This window comes from Schistocerca cancellata, chromosome 1, assembly GCF_023864275.1.
Source record: "Schistocerca cancellata isolate TAMUIC-IGC-003103 chromosome 1, iqSchCanc2.1, whole genome shotgun sequence".
In the NCBI taxonomy this organism is placed as follows: Eukaryota; Metazoa; Arthropoda; class Insecta; order Orthoptera; family Acrididae; genus Schistocerca; species Schistocerca cancellata.
The window spans coordinates 880,674,817-880,695,988 of record NC_064626.1 but is presented as its reverse complement, the minus strand read 5'-3'; the positions used below and the strand labels follow the sequence as shown (position 1 = coordinate 880,695,988).

General features: G+C 44.6%; 1 protein-coding gene across 1 annotated transcript in view; it reads left to right on the top strand.

Annotated features, from left to right (window-relative positions):
* Positions 1-3,021: 3,021 nt before the first annotated feature.
* LOC126110888 (beta-glucuronidase-like) overlaps positions 3,022-21,172 on the top strand; it is a 138,044-nt gene continuing 119,893 nt past the window's right edge. The window contains exon 1 of the mRNA XM_049915002.1: positions 3,022-3,213. Coding sequence (XP_049770959.1) covers positions 3,022-3,213 — 192 coding nt within the window. The remainder of the gene's footprint in view (positions 3,214-21,172) is intronic.

The following is a 21,172-nucleotide window of genomic DNA, read 5'->3' as shown; positions in this document are numbered from 1 at the left end:
TTCCATGAAAACTTTCATCCCCCATTCCACCCCCATAGGGGTTGCATTTCCAAAAAGAGTAAGACATATACTTTTTTTTATTTACAACTGAGAAGCCAAATTTAAATTTTCGTAGACTTGTCTTTAAAATGCTTTCATAATAAAATATTTTCTTAAAAAATCTCATGCCCTATTTCACTCCCTTAGGGGTTCAATTTCAAGAAACACTGAAACCCGTATTTTTTTAGTTGGAACCGAGAAGTCAAATACCAATACTCATGAGTATAGCTTTAAAATACTTTAGTAGTTGCTTAGTAATGATATAGTTCCAAAAAAAAATTCATCCACTATTTCACCCCCAAAATGTTAAATTTCCAAAATCGCTGAAACACATATTTTTTTACTTCTGACAGAGAAACCAAATACCGATTTTCGTGATGTGGATTCAAAATTGTCTTAATAGCGACATTTTTTTTTTAAAATCCCTTCATCGTCTAATTCACTCCCTTAGGGTTGGAATTTCTAAAAATTCCTTCCTGGACGACGCCTACAGTATAAGATCCACACCTTCTCCTAAATTTAAGTTTCTGGGTGGTGATGAGTCAGCCATTCAGTCAACCAGTCAGGACATTGCCTTATGTACAGTACACACGAATATTCACTAGAGCGTTGTCTAAAAATTTTGAAATAAATCGGTCAAGAACTTTACGAGACTTTTGGTAACAACCTTTTCCTTTTATATGTTACGTGTGTAATAAAAGAAACAGATTTATGAAAGCAAGCAAGTATTCGCATGCAACGTTGTGCCAAAATTTCAAAGCAACCGGTGAAGAACATCCGGAAAGTTAAGATTTTCAGCTAACGAACATTTACATTTTTATTCATATAGATATCGTAGTAACATGGACTCTTACGTGCCATGACCGCTTCTGTGGCCAAATGGTGAGCGTGTCTGACTGCTCCGTGGAGAATCTGGGTTCGATTCTCAGTACTGCTAGAGATTTTTCCTTGGCGGGAGGCTGGAAAGTGGTGCACACAGCCTCGTGATGCCAATTGGGAGATACTTGAGTGAGAAGAAAGCCGACAACAATCGAGAGAGCGGTGTGGTGATCAAATGCCCCTCCATAGCGCACCAGAATACGCAATTTGTAGAGGATAACACGGCGGTCGGTCAGTGCCGATTTACCCACGTAGGCCAGAGCACCGAACTTTGCTTTGCTTCAAAGTCATATTGCCACCGTATTTTACGGACTATAAGATGCACCTTAATTTTTAAGCAGTGTCTTAAAAAAATAACATTTTTATTATTAAACTGCAAAGCCATAATAAGAAAATTCTTAATTTGTAACACCGAACTGACCTTTAAAATCTCTGAAAATCGTTATCTGAACTTTCTTCTTCTTCTTCCTCTTCATCGTCATCGGAAGCGTCGCTTATGCCGCACTTCTTGAAAGGTTTAACAATAATGTCTTCTCTCACTATAGACAATGACTGTTTTCCACAGCATCGAATGTGTGGCCATTTTTAAGACTGGCGGGAATTTTAAATCAGACGCTGACATTTTTATACGAGGTTAATCCCGAAAGGAAGGTCTCCTATTTTTTTAAATAAGTACATAGACCTGTTTATTTCTACAATGGTTTACATCAGTTTACAGCTTGAATATTTAGCTATTTTTCGACATAATAACCGTTTCTGCAGACGCATTTTTGTAGACGTTGTGGCAGTTTTTGTACGCCCATGTCATAGCAGCTCTCCGCCATGCTGTTCAGAAACTTATGAACCTCTTCTTTCACCTCGTCGTCGGAGCTGAATCGCTTTCCGGCCAAATGTTCTTTTAACTTAGGGAACAGGTGATAGTCACTGGGCGCCAAGTCAGGACTATGGGGTGGGTGGGTGATTATGTTCCACTGAAATTGTTGCAGGAGAGCAACGGTTTGCCGAACGATGTGTGGGCCAGTGTTGTCATGGAGAATGTGTACGACCTGGCTCAACATTCCTCTACTTCCGGTTCTGAATTGCTTTTTTGAGTTTTTTCAGAGTCTCACAGTACCCGTCAGCGTTAATTGTGGTCCCAGTGGGCATAAAGTCGACCAACAATACCTCTCTACGATCCCAAAAAACGGTTGTCATGACTTTACCGACAGACTGTGTTTGTTTGAATTTCCGCGGCTTTGGCGAAAAGGATGCCGTCACTGGCATGGTTGTTGCTTGGTCTCTAGTGTAAAGTGGTATGCCCAAGTTTCGTCACCCGTGACAATTGAGTCCAGAAAGCTCTCCTGTTCGGCTGCAAGGCGGTGAAGAAATGCACGGAAAGCATCAACTCGTTGCCGCACGTGGTCCTCAGTCAGCATGCGTGGCACCCATCTTGAGCACACCTTCCGGTAGTTCAATGTTTCCGTTAAAATTCTGTGAGCAGTGCTTTGGGAAACCACAGGAACCAACGTGCATAGATCATCCAGGCTGATCCGCCGATCTTCACGCATGCTTTGCACAACCTTCAACACTGTCTCCTCAGAAATTGACGGTCTCCCGCTCCTTTGTTCGTCGTGAATTTCGGTTCGACCAGCTGCAAACTCTCTACGAACATTTTTGACATCCATGCACGACTCACCATACACTTCCGCCAATTGGCGATGGATTTCAATCGGCGCAGTGCCCTTTGCGTTCAAAAACCGAATAACTGCGCGCAATTCGCACTTGGTGGTAACATCCAACGGGAGCTCCATTCTCAGCTCCAAGCCAACCAAGACTGAGCGCCTCAGCGCGGCGTGTGCATGTTTACACACAGCGCGTGAAACACTCTTCATAACAGTGTGACCAACTGCCACATAAACAGAGTTCGGCACTTATAAAAAAAATCGGAGGCCTTAGTTTTCGGATTACTCTTGTATTAATTTCGAGTATACGACGCACCTGAATCTTGGAGGCATTTTTTTTTTAAGAAAAAAATACTTCTTATAGTCCATAAAATTCTGTAAATTAGCTTGAGGAATGCTCCTTCTGTAATCGCGTCGACCATCTAGTTGACAGACTGCCATGATGAGGTTGTGGAGGTTCTGCGTGCTGCTGTCGGCTGCAGTGGCAGCGGTGCCGCTCGTGGACGCCGGTATCCTGTATCCCAGGGAGTCCGAGTCCAGGGAGGTGAGGTCTCTGGACGGCCTCTGGAACTTCAAGCTGGACCCGGGCGACGAGGGCCACGCTCAACAGTGGTACGCCGATGACCTCGCCAGGGTAAGTAGCCTTCCAGACTGCTACTGGAACTCGAACTCACTCTGTGACAGCCAAGAGCTACTTAAGTGCACTGTCTGTCGTTCTTTATTTCTGTCGTCCGCATCCCACAATGTACGTCTTCCTAACCCTCTAATTTTCTTCCCTTTGCTATATTTGCTGCGTCTTCTTTTAACAGCGATTGGGCACCGTGCGTAAATCTGCCACAGGTTATGTATGTCATTTTTAAACAGTTATTCCTTACAGACTGGATTATGCTCATATAGCGCATTCACAAACCTGTTCATTGTGATGCAGACATCAGCACGGCTTCATTTTTTCACTGAAAGTTATGAACACGGTTGTTATTGGACTGAGATTATGCAATCATGTTTAATTTTGGGTACGTAATATGTCTATTACAAACCGAGAGCGAAATACACCGGAATAGAGAAAAAGACTGTCGAGCCTGTCAAACCCAGTCTTTCTTTCATTCAGAAGGAAAATCATTATAGATATTAGAAAGGTTGCGACAGTTGTGTTTTCTCAACTCAGTTCATTCATAGGGCTCTGTCTGCTGAAAATTCGTTATTATTTGGAGTGGTGATGAACATGAATTCCTAAAGATATAATTTCTTCACGTCAGCTGTTCTCGCTGATTTCTAGTCGGTTGTCCTCCAGTTAGCCATAAACATCAAGAGCTTCAAAATTCCAAAGTTTAATTGGTTTCTTTACACTACGCGTCAATGTCATTAATGATAGTAGAGTCCTAACATTCTTACATACCCTTAAGGCTGAATGTAAAGATCTTGGGTTGGGTTGATTTGAGGGAGGAGACCAAACTGCGAGGTCATCCGTCTCATCGGATTCGGGTAGGATGGGGAAGGAAGTCGGCCGTGCCCTTTCAAAGGAACCATCCCGTCATTTGCCTGAAGCGATTTAGGGAAATCACGGAAAACCTAAATCAGGATGGCCGGACGCGGGATTGAACCGTCGTCCTCCAGAATGTTGGTCCAGTGTGTTAACCACTACGCCACCTCACTCGGTTGCAAAGATCCTGAAGTCGGCTTATGTATGCAGGGTGTCCCAGAAACGTTGGGGCGAATATGAAGCGGCTGTAGAGCGTGTGTTGAAGAACAAGTCGACGATAGGAACCCATGTCCGGAAACGTCATCTAACGACGCTACAGAGTGTTGAAGTTATATGCGCCGACGTCTGTCACTAGGGCGGCCCTTCGGCAGCAAACGCGAGCTTGTACGCTGACGGACCGTAGGTGGAACGTCTAAAAAAGAAAATGGTTCAAATGGCTCTGAGCACTATGGGACTTAACTTCTGAGGTCATCAGTCCCCTAGAACTTAGAACTACTTAAACCTAACTGACCTAAGGACATCACACACATCCATGCCCGAGGCAGGATTCGAACCTGCGACCGTAGTGGTCGCGCGGCTCCAGACTGTAGCGCCTAGAACCGCTCGGCCACTCCGGCCGGCGGAACGTCTCGCAATGTTGTTTTTGTCATTGAATGATCACGACGGATTGCCACGTTCACTAGTGGAGAAGTTGGAGGTAGCTGCTGCTTACGTAGGCTTCGTCTCCTGTGTATGTGATCCTCTGTTATCTTGGTGGATGAAGGTTACGGACACAGATTTGCTTTGCATTTTATTTTTCTCCTGTAAACCTAAAAAGACTGAGGATTTTAGAGGGTTCCAGGAGAAAAATTAACAGCAGATAGAAATCCGTACCCAAAACCGTCTTCCACCGAGGCAACAGAAACGTCGCATTCATAGGAGACAACGCCTTTCTAAGCAGCACCAACCCTCCACCTTCTCCACTGGCGATCGTGGCAATCAGTCAAGTTCCGAAGAATTCCACCTACGGTCCGTCAACGTACATAGTCACGTATACTGCCGAAGTGGTGGCCAAGGAGCACGCGCCGCGCCAGTAATTTCAACGCTCTTTACCGTAGTTGGATGACATTTCCAGATACAGGTTCCCATCCTCTATGTGTTCCTCGAGACACCCTCTACCACCCTCGAAGTTTGCCGCAGCATTTCCGGGACACCCTTTATGTACACTACCGGCCAATAGAATTGCAACACCATAAAGGCGGCTTGGAATAATCATAAAACTTGGCATGAGGCATGCTACTGTGCTTTGCTGTGCAAATGACTAGCATACAGTGCAACAGCACATAGTGGATAGGGTTAATGGCATCTACATTCTGTGTATAAGGGAAGATTACGAAACGGATTTATTGGGTTAGGTTAGGTTAGTGTGTTTTAACGTCCCGTCGACAACGAGGTCATTAGAGACGGAGCGCAAGCTCAGATTAGGGAAGGATGGAGAAGGAAATCGGCCGTGCCCTTTCAAAGGAAACATCCTGGCATTTGCCTGAAACGATTTAGGGAAATCACGGAAAACCTAAATCAGGATGGCTGGAGACGGGATTGAACCGTCGTCCTCCCGAATGCGAGTCCAGTGTGCTACGGATTTATTGTTCAGAAACCGCATTTTAATGTTGTTTTGAAAAGACAGTGTCATGCCTCATGTAAGAAGGATAACGTCCATCAGCATGTTTCGGAATTCGTGGCCTACCAAGATTGCAGTTCATAATTCCACAATGTTGCTTCTCGTGATGGTCAGGATTCCGTGACTATAGAACTGATGGTTTCAACAAGACCATGCAATACAGGATCTTAACGGTAGGATCTCATTGCCCCCACTAAACTAGCGCCTGAGAGGACAGACACACAATTTGTCTGGCGGAGGGGGGTGGGGGGTCGTACAGATATGTCAAACGCCTTGAGTTAGGAAATTGGCTTACGTGCTGGAAGACCAGTATCCACACGGGCAGTGGGACGACTGTCAGCACAGTAATCACTGCTGCGGGTTCCCTTGATGTGGCTGCACAGGGAAGCTCGCCGACAGTGTTGAGCCCAACGACAACTATCACGTCGTCGTTTCAGACGAATCTCAGCCCTGCGAAAAGCGTTGCTGTGGACATATTCGTACAGTGACATGAAGTGATCGTAAAAGATGTTTTTGGGTACATTTACGACGTGTTAAGCTTAGTAGCTGTACCCACCTTCGATGTCTCCCTAGCGTTTTCTTCTGCAGTAAACTCAATGCAACTCAATCATATTTGCAAGAAAATTTCAATGACGTTTGTGAAAAATATCTATCTGGTTTGAAAATTGTGTCATGTAAGCTGTAAGGAACAATTATACACGAAAAACATCGAAGTAATCGTTTTCTTAAATTCCTGCAGGTGAATACTGAAATGGTTTATTCATTAGATCCTGGCAGATCACAGCTACCACTCTTCTGCACTGAGCTAGTACTGGACACATAAGACCCTCACGATGAAGAAGCATAAAATCTAACATTTGTGTATCGCCACTTATATTTTTCTTTTTAGGAAACGTATTCGCAAATTGCGAATACGGGATCACCATAGCTACACATTTCACTGGGAACAGGCGAAAATTTGTGCCTGATCGGGACTCGAACCTGTTCATGTTTTAGGCCAGTGACTTTGACTATCCGAGCACACTTCACAGACAGATCCAAACTTCCATGTGTCTGCTGGCCATAGTGCTCACACAATGGTGTGATTCACACACAGAGAGAGACTTACTTAGTTTTCTCGTTAGGTTGCCTTGTCTTTGTCTTTGGCTTTGGCATAAATCGGAAAATCCGGGTTCGAGTAAAGCTGTAGCACAAATTTTCATAGGTTTCCTGTAGATTGTATAGCTATGGTAGTTCCGTACTTGCAGTTTTTGGGTACTTTTCCTGATGTAATACATCTATAAATCGGCGGCAGTGTCAGTTCCTTTAAACGTGTATGCATGTCCGAAGGAACATAGTATGGAACTTTACAGACACTATCCAATACTGACACTGTACATATATCTTCTCCTTTCACTTTATTTCTTCTTTACGCGATTTAGTATTTTCCACGCTACTTGCCTAACAAATACAGGTTGATAATAATTAAACTTTCCCTACATGAGCCAGTGTAGATGGAAAACTATTTACGGTATGGGTACACAACTTCATAAGGATGATGTTCATACTACGCACTTCAGTATTTGCTTTGTTCGTAGTGTTAATTTGAAACACAGGCATCAATTACAGTTGCGGACAGTCAACATGGGTGAGAACCAGGAGAGCAGGGCTTTATCCTTAAACCTGTTTTTCAAAATAACAACAATAGTGCGACTGCTCTTCAGGAGAATCAACGCATTGTAGGATACGGAGCGGTCCTCTTTCCGCACCGGGGTTGAAGAACATAATTTGCAAGTTCAATTTAGCTGGTTATTTAGTAATTGCTCCTGGGAGAGGCCGACGGCCAGTTGCGGCACATATTGTTGAAGAAAATGTTGTCACTGATGAAAATGCTGGACGCAATGTGGCATCTTCAAGCAGTGCGGGAGCTGTGTCACGACAGCCGAGCATTGAATGGCCCACTATTTGAAACGTGCTGCGAACAATTGTGAAATCATATCCGTAGTGCTGTTCCAGGCTGTCGTGGATGCAAATGGTCGCCACAACGTTTGTAGCCTGCAACGTAAATATTGTACACAATTAACAAACGTTACACTCTCATATGGAAATTAAAATGTGTTTACTTCAATGGTTTATTTTTTACTCCTCTTCCGCAAGTCCTTACAAAGATTTGCAGAAAATTTCATTGTGCTACAATCACTCGTTTCTTATTGAGGACGCTCCCAGGTAGCGAAAGTTTAATTATATCCACCCTGTACATCCGCAACCTTTCGGCCGAGTGCTCCTGGACCGTTATCAGGAGACAAATGACAGCCGTGCGATTGCAGCCCTCGTCCTTAAATAGGCGTGTTGCTGATTCTGACGTCACTGGTGCTCAGTTCTTCGTCGTATACGGAAATGTTTTTGTTCCGTGTCTGCCACGTCTTCTTTAACCTTGTGATAACTAGATTCCCTGCTGTGCTCAGCTGCAAGCTGTAGAGATTACAGGTGGTGTCATAAGACATTTTGATCTCTATAGATTCTTTAATTACGTTAACCCAGAAACCGTTAGTCTTCGTGATGGACAGAAGTGTCGTTGACTGTAATTTTATGTCCGTCATCCAATGTCACATCTACATGTACACTTATGGTGTGTAGCGGAGGGCACTTATGGTACCATAACTAATCCTCCCTTTCCTATTCCATTAGCGAATGGTGTGAGAGAAGAATGATTCTCGGTAAACCTCCGTATGAGCTCTAATTTCTCTGATTTTCTAATTGTCGTTTCGCGAGATGTACGAGGGTGTGTTGGAAAGTGATGCACCCGAAGTTTGTATGTGAAAACTCTTAAACCTTTTTTAAATAAACCAACTTTATTAACATTCTACAACTTCATTCTTCATGTCTACATAATTATTTCTCAACGTAGTCACCCTTGCGACGAAAACATTTCTCCCAACGAGAGACCAGTTTGTTGATATCTTCATTGTTTGACTTTGTTGACAGATGCACAATTTCGTCTATGCTTGCAAGTCTTCATCACTATCAAAAGTGAAGTCCTCGAAGGTGTTCTTTAAGTATTGGGAACAGATGAAAATCAGATGGGGCCAAGTCGGGACTGCATGGAGGATAATCGACGACAGGCGTCGAAAGGCAGCAGATATCGCAGCGCTCGTGTATGGTCTGGGACTGTTATAATGAAGGAAAGAGTACCCCATATGTGGACGAGCACTTCTACAGTTAGAAACTCGATTACAGACCGCTGTTTCTGACGTGCCGACGTACACTGAAGCGGCAGAGAAACCAGAGAAACTGGTACGGGCATGCGTATTCAAATATAGAGATGTGTAAACAGTCAGAATATGGCGCTGCGGTCGGCAACGCCTATATAAGACAACAAGTGTCTGGTGCAATTGTTAGATCGGTTACTGCTGCTACAATGGCAGGTTATCAAGATTTAAGTGAGTTTGAACGTGGTGTTATAGTCGGCGCACAAGTGATGAGACACAGCATCTCCGAGATAGCGATGAATTGGGGCTTTTCCCGTACGACCATTTCACGAGTGTACCGTGAATATCAGGAATCCGGTAAAACATCAAATCTTCGACGTCACTGAGGTCGGAAAAAAGCTCCTACAAAACGGGACCAACGACAATTGAAGAGAATCGTTTAACGAGACTGAAGTGCAACAACCCTTCCGCAAATTGCTGCAGATTTCAGTGCTGGGTCATTAACACGTGTCAGCGTGCGAACCATTCAACAAAACATCATCGATATGCGCTTTCGGAGCCGAAGGCCCACTCGTGTATCCTTGACGACTGCGCGGCCAAGGCTTTACGCCTCGCCTGGCCCGTCAACACCGACATTGGATTGTTGATGACTGGAAACATGTTGGCTGGTCGGACGAGTCTCGTTTCAAATTGTATCGAGCGGATGGACGTGTACGGGTATGGAGACAACCTCATGAATCCATGCCCTGCATGTCAGCAGTGGACTGTTCAAGCTGGTGCAGTCTCTGTAATGGTGTGGGGCGTGTACAGCTGGAGTGATATGGGATCCCTGAAACTTCTAGATACCTTTCTGACAGGTGACACGTGAGTAAGCATCCTGTCTCTTCACCTGCATCCATTCATGTCCATTGTGCATTCCGTCGGACTTGGGTAATTCCAGCAGGACAATGCGACATCCCACACGTCCAGAATTGCTACAGATTGACTTCAGGAACACTCTTCTGAGTTTAAACACTTCAGCTGGCTACCAAACTCCCAGACATGAACATTATTAAGCATATGTGGGATGCCTTGCAACGTGTTGTTCAGAAAGTATCACCACCCCCTCGTACTCTTACGGATTTATGGACAGCCCTGCAGTATTCATGGTGTCAGTTCCCTCCAGCACTACTTCAGACATTAGTAGAATCCATGCTATGTCGTGTTGCGGCACTTCTGCGTGGTCGCGGGGCCCCACGCGATATTAGGCAGATGTACCAGTTTCTTTGGGTCTTCAGTGTAATTACGTTACACAATGCCATGTTATACGATACAATTCGGAGCCCTCTGTAAGATGGCGCAAATTTGTAGACGTCAAGAATAAAGATGTAGAATGTCAATAACATTTGTTTTATTTACAAAGCTTTAAGAATGGAAAAGAAAATTGAGGATGTGCTAGATGACAATCAGTTTGGCTTTAGAAAAGGTAAAGGCACCAGAGAGGCAATTATGACGTTGCAGTTGATAAAGGAAGCAAGACTGTGGAAAAATCAAGACACGGTCATAGGATTTGTCGACCTGGAAAAAGCGTTCGACAACGTAAAATAATGAAAGATGTTCGAAATTCTGAGAAAAATTGGGGTGAGCTATAGGGTGAGATAGGTAATATAAAATATGTATAAAAGCCAAGAGGGAATAATAAGAGTGGACGACCAAGAATGAAGCGCTCGGAATAAAAAGGGTGTAAGACAGGGATGTAGTCTTTCACCCTTACTGTTCAATCTACACATCGAAGAAGCAATTATGGAAATAAAACAAAGCTTCAGGAGTGGAATTAAAATCCAAGGTGAAAGGATGTCAATGATACGATTCGCTGATGACGTTACTATCCTGAGTGAAAGTGAAGAAGAATTACAGGATATGCTGAATGGAATGAACAATCTAATGAATACAGAATATGGACTGAGAGTAAATCGAAGAAACACGAAAGTAATGAGAAGTAGCAGAAATGAGAACAGTGAGAAACTTACCATCAGGATTGATGGTCACGAAGTAGATGAAGTTAAGGAACTCTGGTACCTCGACAGCAAAATAACCAATGACGGACGGAGCAAGGACATCGAAAGAAGAGTAGCCCTGAAACAAAGGGCATTTCTGGCTAAGAGTACTCTGCTAGCATCAAACATAGACATTAATTTGAGGAAGAAATTTCTGAGAATGTACGTCTGGAGCCCAGCACTGTATGGTAGTGAAACATGGACTGTGGGAAAACCGGAACAGAAAAGAATCGAAGCATTTTCGATGTGGTGCTACAGGCGATTATTGAAAATTACGTGGACTGATAAGGTAAGGAATGAGGAGGTTATGCTCAGAATCGGTGAGGAGAGGAATATGTGGAAAACACTGACAAGGAGAAGAGACAGGATGATAGGACATCTGTTAAGACATGAGGGAATGACTTCCATGGTACTACAGGGAGCTGTAGAGGGCAAAAACTGTAGAAGAAGACAGATATTGGAATACATCGAGCAAATAATTAAGGACGTAGGTTGAATGTGCTACTCTGCGATGAAGAGGTTGGCACAAGTGAGAAATGCCTGGCGGTGTCGCATCAAACCAGTCAGAAGACTGATAGACTGATGGCCCAAAAAAAAGGAGTTTTCACATAAAAAGTCGAAGGCATCATTTCGAACACGTCCTCGTAAGTGGGAGGAAGTGATGTATTACTCAACTTTACACGAAACGTACTCTCTCGATGTTTCAACAGTAAATCTCTCGATGACAACGGCCCTCTTATAGCGCCTCTCACTGGAGTGTATTGAGTAACTCCGTATCACTCTCGCTTCGAATAAATGACCCCGTGAGGCAACGCAACCCTCTTTCTTGAATCTTTTCTCTCTCTGTCTGTCTGTCTGTCTCTTTCTCCCTCCCTCTCTGGCGTTGCTACCTTCCTATTGACAGCTGCATCGTCTGCAGACAGCCTCATGAAGCTTCTAGTACCCCAGCCTTGGCGTGCTAGTGAAACTACATTTACGTCTCTCGACTGTGTTCCGTTAAGGGTGGTGTGTTCAGCTCTGTTCGTTTAGAGAGGAAATTTTCGTCCTCAAAATATTCATTATACAAGAAACTGACATCAGCGATATAGTTCTATAATTATGCGCATCTGTTCTACGACACTTCTTGAAAACAGGAATGATCTGCCATTTTTGCTGTCGGTGGGTGAAGCCCAGATAACAGGTTCAGGATAGGAAAGGATCAAACATCAACACGCGGAAGCGAGGCCAATCAGATAGTTCGTCGTTTTCACCAAATTAACATTTATTTAAGAAAAACATACTTATCAATTAAATCCCGGCGGCTCGGGATTAGCCGAGCGGTCTCAGCCGCTGCAGTCATGGACTGATGACCTTAGCAGTTAAGTCCCATAAGATTTCACAAACATTTGAACATTTTTGAATTAAATTCCGGATTAATAGATAATGAAAACCATCAGAATTATAGTGACACAAAAGTGACCAACTACTGTACTTAACTTTAGCAATGTAATCAAAAGGAAACAGTATTCAATAAACACAAGGCATCTGAGTTTATGGACAGTAAGAATGAAACTTTAATCGTTCACTAAAGGGAAACTACATTTACCAAGTACAGAGCACAGCCGATTTTATGATGAACAGTTTAGTAGAGAATTTGAAAACTTTTCTTTTATGAACAGTAAGAGGGTTGACAGCTTGGTTATAATTTACAAGAGTTCATGAGTTAATCCCTAAACTCCACAGCCTACAATCCTGGCGGCAGTCGCTCAACCCAGGTATAGCTCCAAGGAACAAGACTACTATACAACTTTTGCTAGGTATGACAGACGACGTGGCAAAGCGCTCCCGCAGCAATAACTTAGACCAAGGTCGCGGCCCAGAAGTCGCGGCTGCAAACACCAAGGTAGACAAAATTTGTCCATGGTGGGAGAGGTGCTCAGTAAACGAACAATTGTAAACTACATCATCGTCCAAATAATTATACACGCACACAAACTTCAAGTATCCCAAAACCGCATGTATTAAACAGGATAAACTAGCAGCGCCAGTAGCCAGACCAAAGAGAACCCGGTTGTACTCAAAGAGTTCCAATCGGTGCAAAAGGCTGTCACGGGCTTGGGTTGTTCCGCTGGGGGAATCTGGTAATAGGCCTGATAGAGATTCAGAACCGTAAAATATGTTGCACTGTAAAGCCAAGTCAAACAGTTATGGAGCTCATGTAATGGGACTGATTCCATAATAACCTTCATATAGAGAAGGCAATAGTCAATTACCGTTCGAAAATCCTACCCCTGATCCTTAGGAACGAGAAATATGGGATAAGCATAGGGGGAAGTAGACGGCCTGATCATCCCGTCCTGTAACATACCTTCAGCCTTTTTCCTCAGGATCCTCATCTTAGGAGGCGACAATCTGTGAGGAGACTGATGGACTAGTACATCGTCGACTAAGCGGATGGTGTTTATCGGACAACATGTCAGAATATTCTCGTAACAGCTCAACTACCTGCCTTGCCTGATTAAGCGGTAGATGATTCAACTCAAACCCAGTGATGTCGCTACTAACTAAATTAATCCACGAGGGGTGATGACAAGAACAAAGGGAGATCTTTTGAGCTGGCGAAAATTTAAAGAAAATAGCACCACTCCCATAGTCAGGGACCAGACCAGAGCGCTGTATGAAATCACAACCTAATAATAAAGGTAATTTAAGATACTTTACTAAAACCAGAGGAACCAACCAAGAAAAATTCCCGACAGACAAGCTGCCCCGCACCTTGTCCACTAGAGGCAACTCCCTCCCATCGGCTACACGACGTCACTGAATGACAGGACGCGGGGAAGAGAATTTACACAAATGGCGGAATTACAAATAACACTGGTAGTTTAACAATGGTACCGAACTGCCCGAATCAAGGAGTGCACACACAGGTTCTTGTCCGACTCTGGCACATACATACGGAAGTCGCATACTTAGGAACACTTATAGTCTTACATCAAGGCCAGGTGCCCAGGCGCTCGTGACCCCGCCTCTTCTGGCGTCAACTGGCAGGTCTAGGATTTCTCTTAACAGGCACTCACGCACAAAATGATCTGGTGCTCCACAACGATAACACCGTCTGTAATCAGAAACACGATTTATCACTCGCGCCACAGGGGGTTCATTTCTCAAGGGCAACATCCGCGTTCCAACCTCCCTCTCGCGTTGTTCGTCTAAAACCGAAAGTGCTTCTGTAGAGTTTATCAACTCTCGAAACTGATCAAAAGTCCTAGGCTGGTGGGAAAAGTTCAAGCGAGAGCGATCCTGAGGCCGCATCCCATCTAATATATGGGAAACGCTCTCCGCCTGTCACGCGCGCATCGAGAGCTGACACTGCCGTACGCACACGTTCAAAGTAACGTTTCTCCATAACCCTGCACCATCCAATAAAACTCGCGCTCCTTAGGTGCAGATAATTTTCTATTTAGAATCTGCTTCCTTAATTGCTGTAAGGTGCCCTGTTACTGCAAGACTTCAGAGGCTACAATACTCAAAAAAATCCTCGTTAAAGGATATAACAGGGACAAAATCACAGAATGAGGCATGCGTAATGCATCAGTATGAACCTTAAAACGTACCAGCAACCAAATGACATGCTGGATCTGAAGTAATCTCTCGACTGCCAATTCCGAAATCCCACTAACGAGACACATTATGGGTTTTGGAAGTTTACCAAAATAACTCAAGAAACTACTGCTTCCTCGATCTTCAGAATCTCCATCACTGACCGGCTGATCATTCAGTGAAGATTCCTGCTCAGGATATGAACCGCCCCCCTCTAAGCTCGAGGACACTACCCTGAATTGCAACGCACTGACTTTGTCAGATAACTGCAGCCGAAGCTGTCTATCGGAATCTTTAAGATCTATGAATCCAAGATCGGTTAGACGGTTCCCCAGGTGAGCTAAATGTGCTTGCAGCCGACACACTTGTTTTGAGGTGGGCTGACTCGCCTCAAGAAATGAAATATTACGGCACAGTTCCTCCAACGCAGCGGAAATATTGGAGAGAAAGTCACCTACTTCGCCAAAGGTGTCTGCCGAGAGAGAAAGGGGGCAACTAACCGCAGCACGCAGCCGGGTTGCTAACTCGGGTACACTTCCATTTACGGGAAGCCCACGAATTCGCAGTTCGTAGAGAAGATATCCGCGTTTGAGGTGGGAAATCCCGGCACAAGCTCTGGATCTCATGGCGCAGGCGAACCTCCTGAAAATAAAGAAAAATCAGTGCACTGGGAAGAGTACTGTATTCTAACAACTACTTAAGGTGAACTAAGTATGCTGAAAACGACAAACGCGGCAGGAGTAAAATATGAAAATCCACACCCCCTTTAAGTTAGCAGATAGTTGTGCTACCCTGCCGCCAGGCACTGGTGCTCCAGCCCTCCTCCTCCCGTCACGTGACGTTCAAAGCTCATTGCCGCCTCCACACCTCAACCAGGAAAACCAAAGATACGTCACAAGGGAGGTGACTATCGATACTGGTGCCAGAGGTAGTTAGGCCAGCAAACCGAGCCTCCATGGTTCAGTGGGAATCTTGCTTTTCTTCAGCAACCTGCGCTAAAGTACGGTTAGACGGCGAAGATTATTTCGTGTACCCTGTAAGGAACATTATAAGCCACGTTCTAATCGTATGCCGTATGGCATCATTTCAGCGTTTAAAGGCAACTAAGCATATCATTTAGAAGAATGTCAGGACAGCTTGAGAGTCATTCGTAACTCAGATAAAGACTCACTGTTGAATGCCCTACAGACAAGAAAAGAATCCCTTAAATAATTATGAGTTTCGTACACTAAGTTCAATTTGAAAGAATTTTAATGCTTGTTTGATGAGGTGTGAGTCTGTTACCAGTTATCTGATTCTGCAGTTTTGAGGTCCTGGATTTGGGCTTCTCTGTATGAAACTTGTATTTAAGTTTTTTTTTGTTTTTTTTTCTTTATTGTTATTTTTAAACCTGTTTACAGGCAGGCCTGCAGCAGCATACTACGCCGCTCTTTGGCCGCAGAGAAACACAAAAGCGACAAGTGGAGACAATTAGACAAAAAAACATATGGGGAACATATAAACGGAGACAAACACTTTTTAAAATACATGGAGCCGTTCACGGGCGTAGAGTCCAAGGTAAAATTTGTTCAGACACTTGGACACATACATAGACGAAAATTGTCACATGTGAACGTAGGTGCACAAAACGAATAACACTGAACCACATAAGCACAAAACGACGGCACACACAGAAACACGAGGCGTTGATCTCCGGCGCGCGAATGTTCACTAACCGTGTACGAGTCCGGGGACCTGCCTGTATTTAAGTTTATGGGTAGCTGTATTCTTAAACGCCAGATGCAATCCCTCGTGCAAATACATTGCCTGACGAGAGAAAGGTATGACTTTGTGAACTACATACCATCGGAATTTGTGTAAATAATCTGAGTTCGAGTTTTCTATGACAACTAAATGGACACAAAAGTGCGACAGGGTTGTTTGTGTTTGCTGTTGTTACCACATGTGATAGAGTATACACTGAGGCGACAGAAATGATAGGATAGCGATATGCACATATACAGATGGCGGTAGTACCGCATGCAAAAATTGGCGGTACGTTGGCCAAGCTGTACCTTCTACCCCTCTGCCGGTGTGCCCCAGGGCTCTGTCCTCTCCCCTATCCTCTACCTCCTGTACACGGCGGATATGCCCCAACCCCCCCCCCCCCCATCCATCCAGTACACCTCTTGCCCTCTTGCAATATGCTGATGACACCGCATTCCTCGCCCTCGCTCCTACCCTCCAACGGTCCCAACGCCTTCTCCAGAACCACCTTGACCTTTTTGCTGCATGGTGTAACCAGTGGCTCCTGAAACTAAATCCTTCCAAGACCCAAGCAATCATCGTAGGTCGTATCACTCGCTCCTTCCAGCTCCTGGATTTCTCCCTTACTGTCTGCGCACGTCCTGTCCGCCTCACCCCCACCCTCACCTACCTTGGCCTCACCATTGACCGTCACCTCACCTGGATCCCTCATCTCCGCTCCATCCAATCCAAAGCCCACAACCGCCACCGACTCCTCAAACTCCTCTCTGGCCGGACGTGGGGGTTGCACCCCTCTACCATCCTCCACACCTACAAATCCTTAATCCGTCCCATCCTCTGGTATGCCAGTCATGCCTGGATATCTGCCCCCCCCCCCCAAATTCTATAAGTCCCTCCAGATCCTTGAGCGTCATGCACTCCACCTCGCCTTCCGTATACGCCTCCCGTCCCCCACGCAGTTCCTCTATGATCTCATTCCTTTCCCCCATCTGCTCCTATTCCTCGAACATATCCGCATCCTCTACACCTCCCGCCGTCTTGAACCCCCTCACCCCCTGGTTGCTCCTCTTCTCTCCCTTCCCCGCCCCCTGCCACGTCTTCACCGTTGTGTCCCCCCTACCCTCCATCTCTACACCCTACTTCTCCTTTCCCAAGGTGGCTTCCATCAACTCCTCCTCCCGGACGATGCCCTCTCTCCCTCCATTTATCCCTCCTATCAACTCTGATCCTCACTCCCCCTCCTTTCCTCTGTCCTTTCCCTGGGCTCCCTCTTCCCCCTCTTCCGTCCTGTTTTCTCCCCACTAAACCTCTCCCTACCTCTCTTCTCCCCCCCCCCCAAGTCCTTTTGTATTCCCCTCCTCTGCCTACCCCACTCCCTGTCGCGTCTGCCCCCCACCCCTCTTATGGGTCCTCATCCTCCATCAGCCGGCCGAAGTGGCCGTGCGGTTAAAGGCGCTGCAGTCTGGAACCGCAAGACCACTACGGTCGCAGGTTCGAATCCTGCCTCGGGCATGGATGTTTGTGATGTCCTTAGGTTAGTTAGGTTTAACTAGTTCTAAGTTCTAGGGGACTACTGACCTCAGCAGTTGAGTCCCATAGTGCTCAGAGCCATCCTCCATCAGCTCCTTTCCCGGTTCCCCCCTTCGCTTTTACTCTCCTTTCCCCCCTTTTTTGTTTTCCCATCATCTGTCCAGTTTCCCCCCACCTGCTCTCGACTGTGGTATGTCACATTTGCCAACTTTTTAGTGCAGTGTTCCAGTGACTATTCAGTGTTGTTCGTCTTTCTCGTGTTGCGAACAGAAACCATGCTGTCGCTATGTGTGAATTTTATGTCTTTTGCGAACAGAATCCAGACTGTCGCCGTGTCTTTTAATTGTCTGTCTATTGTTTTACCTGTCGGCTTCGTATGTATTTTATTAGCATCATCATCCCTCTGCTCTTTATTTTAAGTTCCACGATTTCTTTTCGCCATGTTACTCTTTAAGTCTCCGATTTTATCGCCTGTTTTTTTTTTTATTATTTATTCTCTTGATCTTTCTCACAAAGTCTGTAGGCTGAAGAGCGGCATACTAAGCTGCTGCCAGCCCGCCCCCTTCGGGGGGAATTAAAATTCAATAAAGAAAAAAAAAAAAAAAGAAGCGAAGCTGTAATTAGCCGGCCGCGGTGGCCGTGCGGTTCTAAGCGCTTCAGTCCGGAACCGCGAAACTGCTACGGTCGCAGGTTCGAATCCTGCCTCGGGCATGGATGTGTGTGATGTCCTTAGGTTAGTTAGGTTTAAGTAGTTCTAGGGGACTGATGACCTCAGATGTTAAGCCCCATAGTGCTCAAAGCCATTTGAACCATTTTTTTGTAATTTGCACTCAGGCGATTCACGTGAAATGGTTGCCGACATGATTATGGCCACGCTGCGGGTATTAACAGACTCTGAACGAGGAATGGTAAGTAGAGCTACACGCATGGGTCATTCCGCTTCGGAAATCGTTAGGAAATTCAATATTCTGAGGTCGACAGCGCCAAGAGTGAGCCGAGAATACCAAACTAAAGCGAATTTAACTATGTTCATATAAAAATTTAGGAAGATATTAATTATTACGAGTCCGAGAAAACGGCCATTTAGATGCTGCTACCTGTGCTTAAGGCTGTTGACAGCGGATGTTCCGTTTGGTGGTCCGGTGTACCCATATATCTATGTGGTATTATACTGCCAGAGACGCAGCTGGAAGAGACACTTCGCATCGAGATACTAGTCTGTTCGTCAGTGAAGTGCCTGCGTGTGTAATGCCTCGGATGACGTCAGAGCTGAACAGACCTGAATGCGTTTTCGGTAAAAGTAGGAAGTGAACTCACGAGGAACGTATACCGTCCGGGATCGCTTAGATTTCACGGAAGTAACTGTCTGTGTGTCGCCCGTAATGTTGGTACAACCGCGTGGCAAGTGGCGAAATTAATTTGCCACTTTTAAGGCGAGCAATAAACATTTGGTGAGTAGAAGTCACAGCGATAGATCATTTTACTTGGAACTTCCAGTAGAGGTCGCTTCTGAACTGTTAATAGTGCTGTTTCCGATAGGGATATTAGTTAGAATGAAGATTTATATTTTGTATAAGTGAACTTTTACTGTATATTTCAGTCAGTTAAATTCAAACTTTAATTCATAGTCATAGTTCCTGACCCCGTCGAATAAATAGGAAGTAGGACCATTTTCTTTCTGCGTAATGTAGATCTGCAGACTGGAAATTATGGTCACTATGTTCTCCATCTCTTTCTAGCTGATCGTAAAAATATTTTTCAGGCTCTTTTAAACGGCGAAAGTAGGTGTAAAGCATCCACAGACAACTGAAGTGTCTTTGCATAACGACACAACAATCGTTTGGATTATTTAGCCGCCGCCCTAGAGAGCCAGCACGAAATTATCCTCAAAGCATGCAACTCTATTGAAATCATTCTATGAGGCTACCTAGTATCAACCAATAAATGATTAATAATTCGATAAGCCCCACTGAAAAATGCGATCAGATGTGAGGCAAACATGAAATATAAATAGTCAAAATTATTCACGTATGATGGCAAAATTTGCCACAAGGAGACTGAAAGACTAGTAATAAATTGACTTGAAAAGTAGTGAGGAAGACAGTTATGAGGAGCCCGAGACCACTGGAACTGGATGATAGGTCAACTATGACCTACACGTTGTTGTTGTTGTTGTTGTTGTGGTCTTCAGTCCTGAGACTGGTTTGATGCAGCTCTCCATGCTACTCTATCCTGTGCAAGCTTCTTCATCTCCCAGTACCTACTGCAACCTACATCCTTCTGAATCTGCTTAGTGTATTCGTCTCTTGGTCTCCCCCTACGATTTTTACCCTCCACGCTGCCCTCCAATACTAAATTGGTGATCCCTTGATGCCTCAGAACATGTCCTACCAACCGATCCCTTCTTCTGGTCAAGTTGTGCCACAAACTTCTCTTCTCCCCAATCCTATTCAATACTTCCTCATTAGTTACGTGATCTACCCATCTAATCTTCAGCATTCTTCTGTAGCACCACATTTCAAAAGCTTCTATTCTCTTCTTGTCTAAACTATTTACCGTCCATGTTTCACTTCCATACATGGCTACACTCCACACAAATACTTTCAGAAATGACTTCCTGACACTTAAATCTATACTCGGTGTTAACAAATTTTTCTTCTTCAGAAACACTTTCCTTGCCATTGCCAGTCTACATTTTATATCCTCTCTACTTCGACCATCATCAGTTATTTTGCTCCCCAAATAGCAAAACTCCTTTACTACTTTAAGTGTCTCATTTTCTAATCTAATTCCCTCAGCATCACCAGACTTAATTCGACTACATTCCATTATCCTCGTTTTGCTTTTGTTGATGTTCATCTTATATCCTCCCTTCAAGACACCATCCATTCCGTTCAACTGCTCTTCCAAGTCCTTTGCTGTCTCTGACAGAATTACAATGTCATCGGCGAACCTCAAAGTTTTTATTTCTTCTCCATGGATTTTAATACCTACTTCAAATTTTTCTTTTGTTTCATTTACTGCTTGCTCAATATACAGATTGAATAACATCGGGGAGAGGCTACAACCCTGTCTTACTCCCTTCCCAACCACTGCTTCCCTTTCATGTCCCTCGACTCTTATAACTGCCATCTGGTTTCTGTACAAATTGTAAATAGCCTTTCGCTCCCTGTATTTTACCCCTGCCACCTTTAGAATTTGAAATAGAGTATTCCAGTCAACATTCTCAAAAGCTTTCTCTAAGTCTACAAATGCTAGAAATGTAGGTTTGCCTTTCCTTAATCTTTCTTCTAAGATAAGTCGTAAGGTCAGTATTGCCTCACGTGTTCCAGTATTTCTACGGAATCCAAACTGATCTTCCCCGAGGTCGG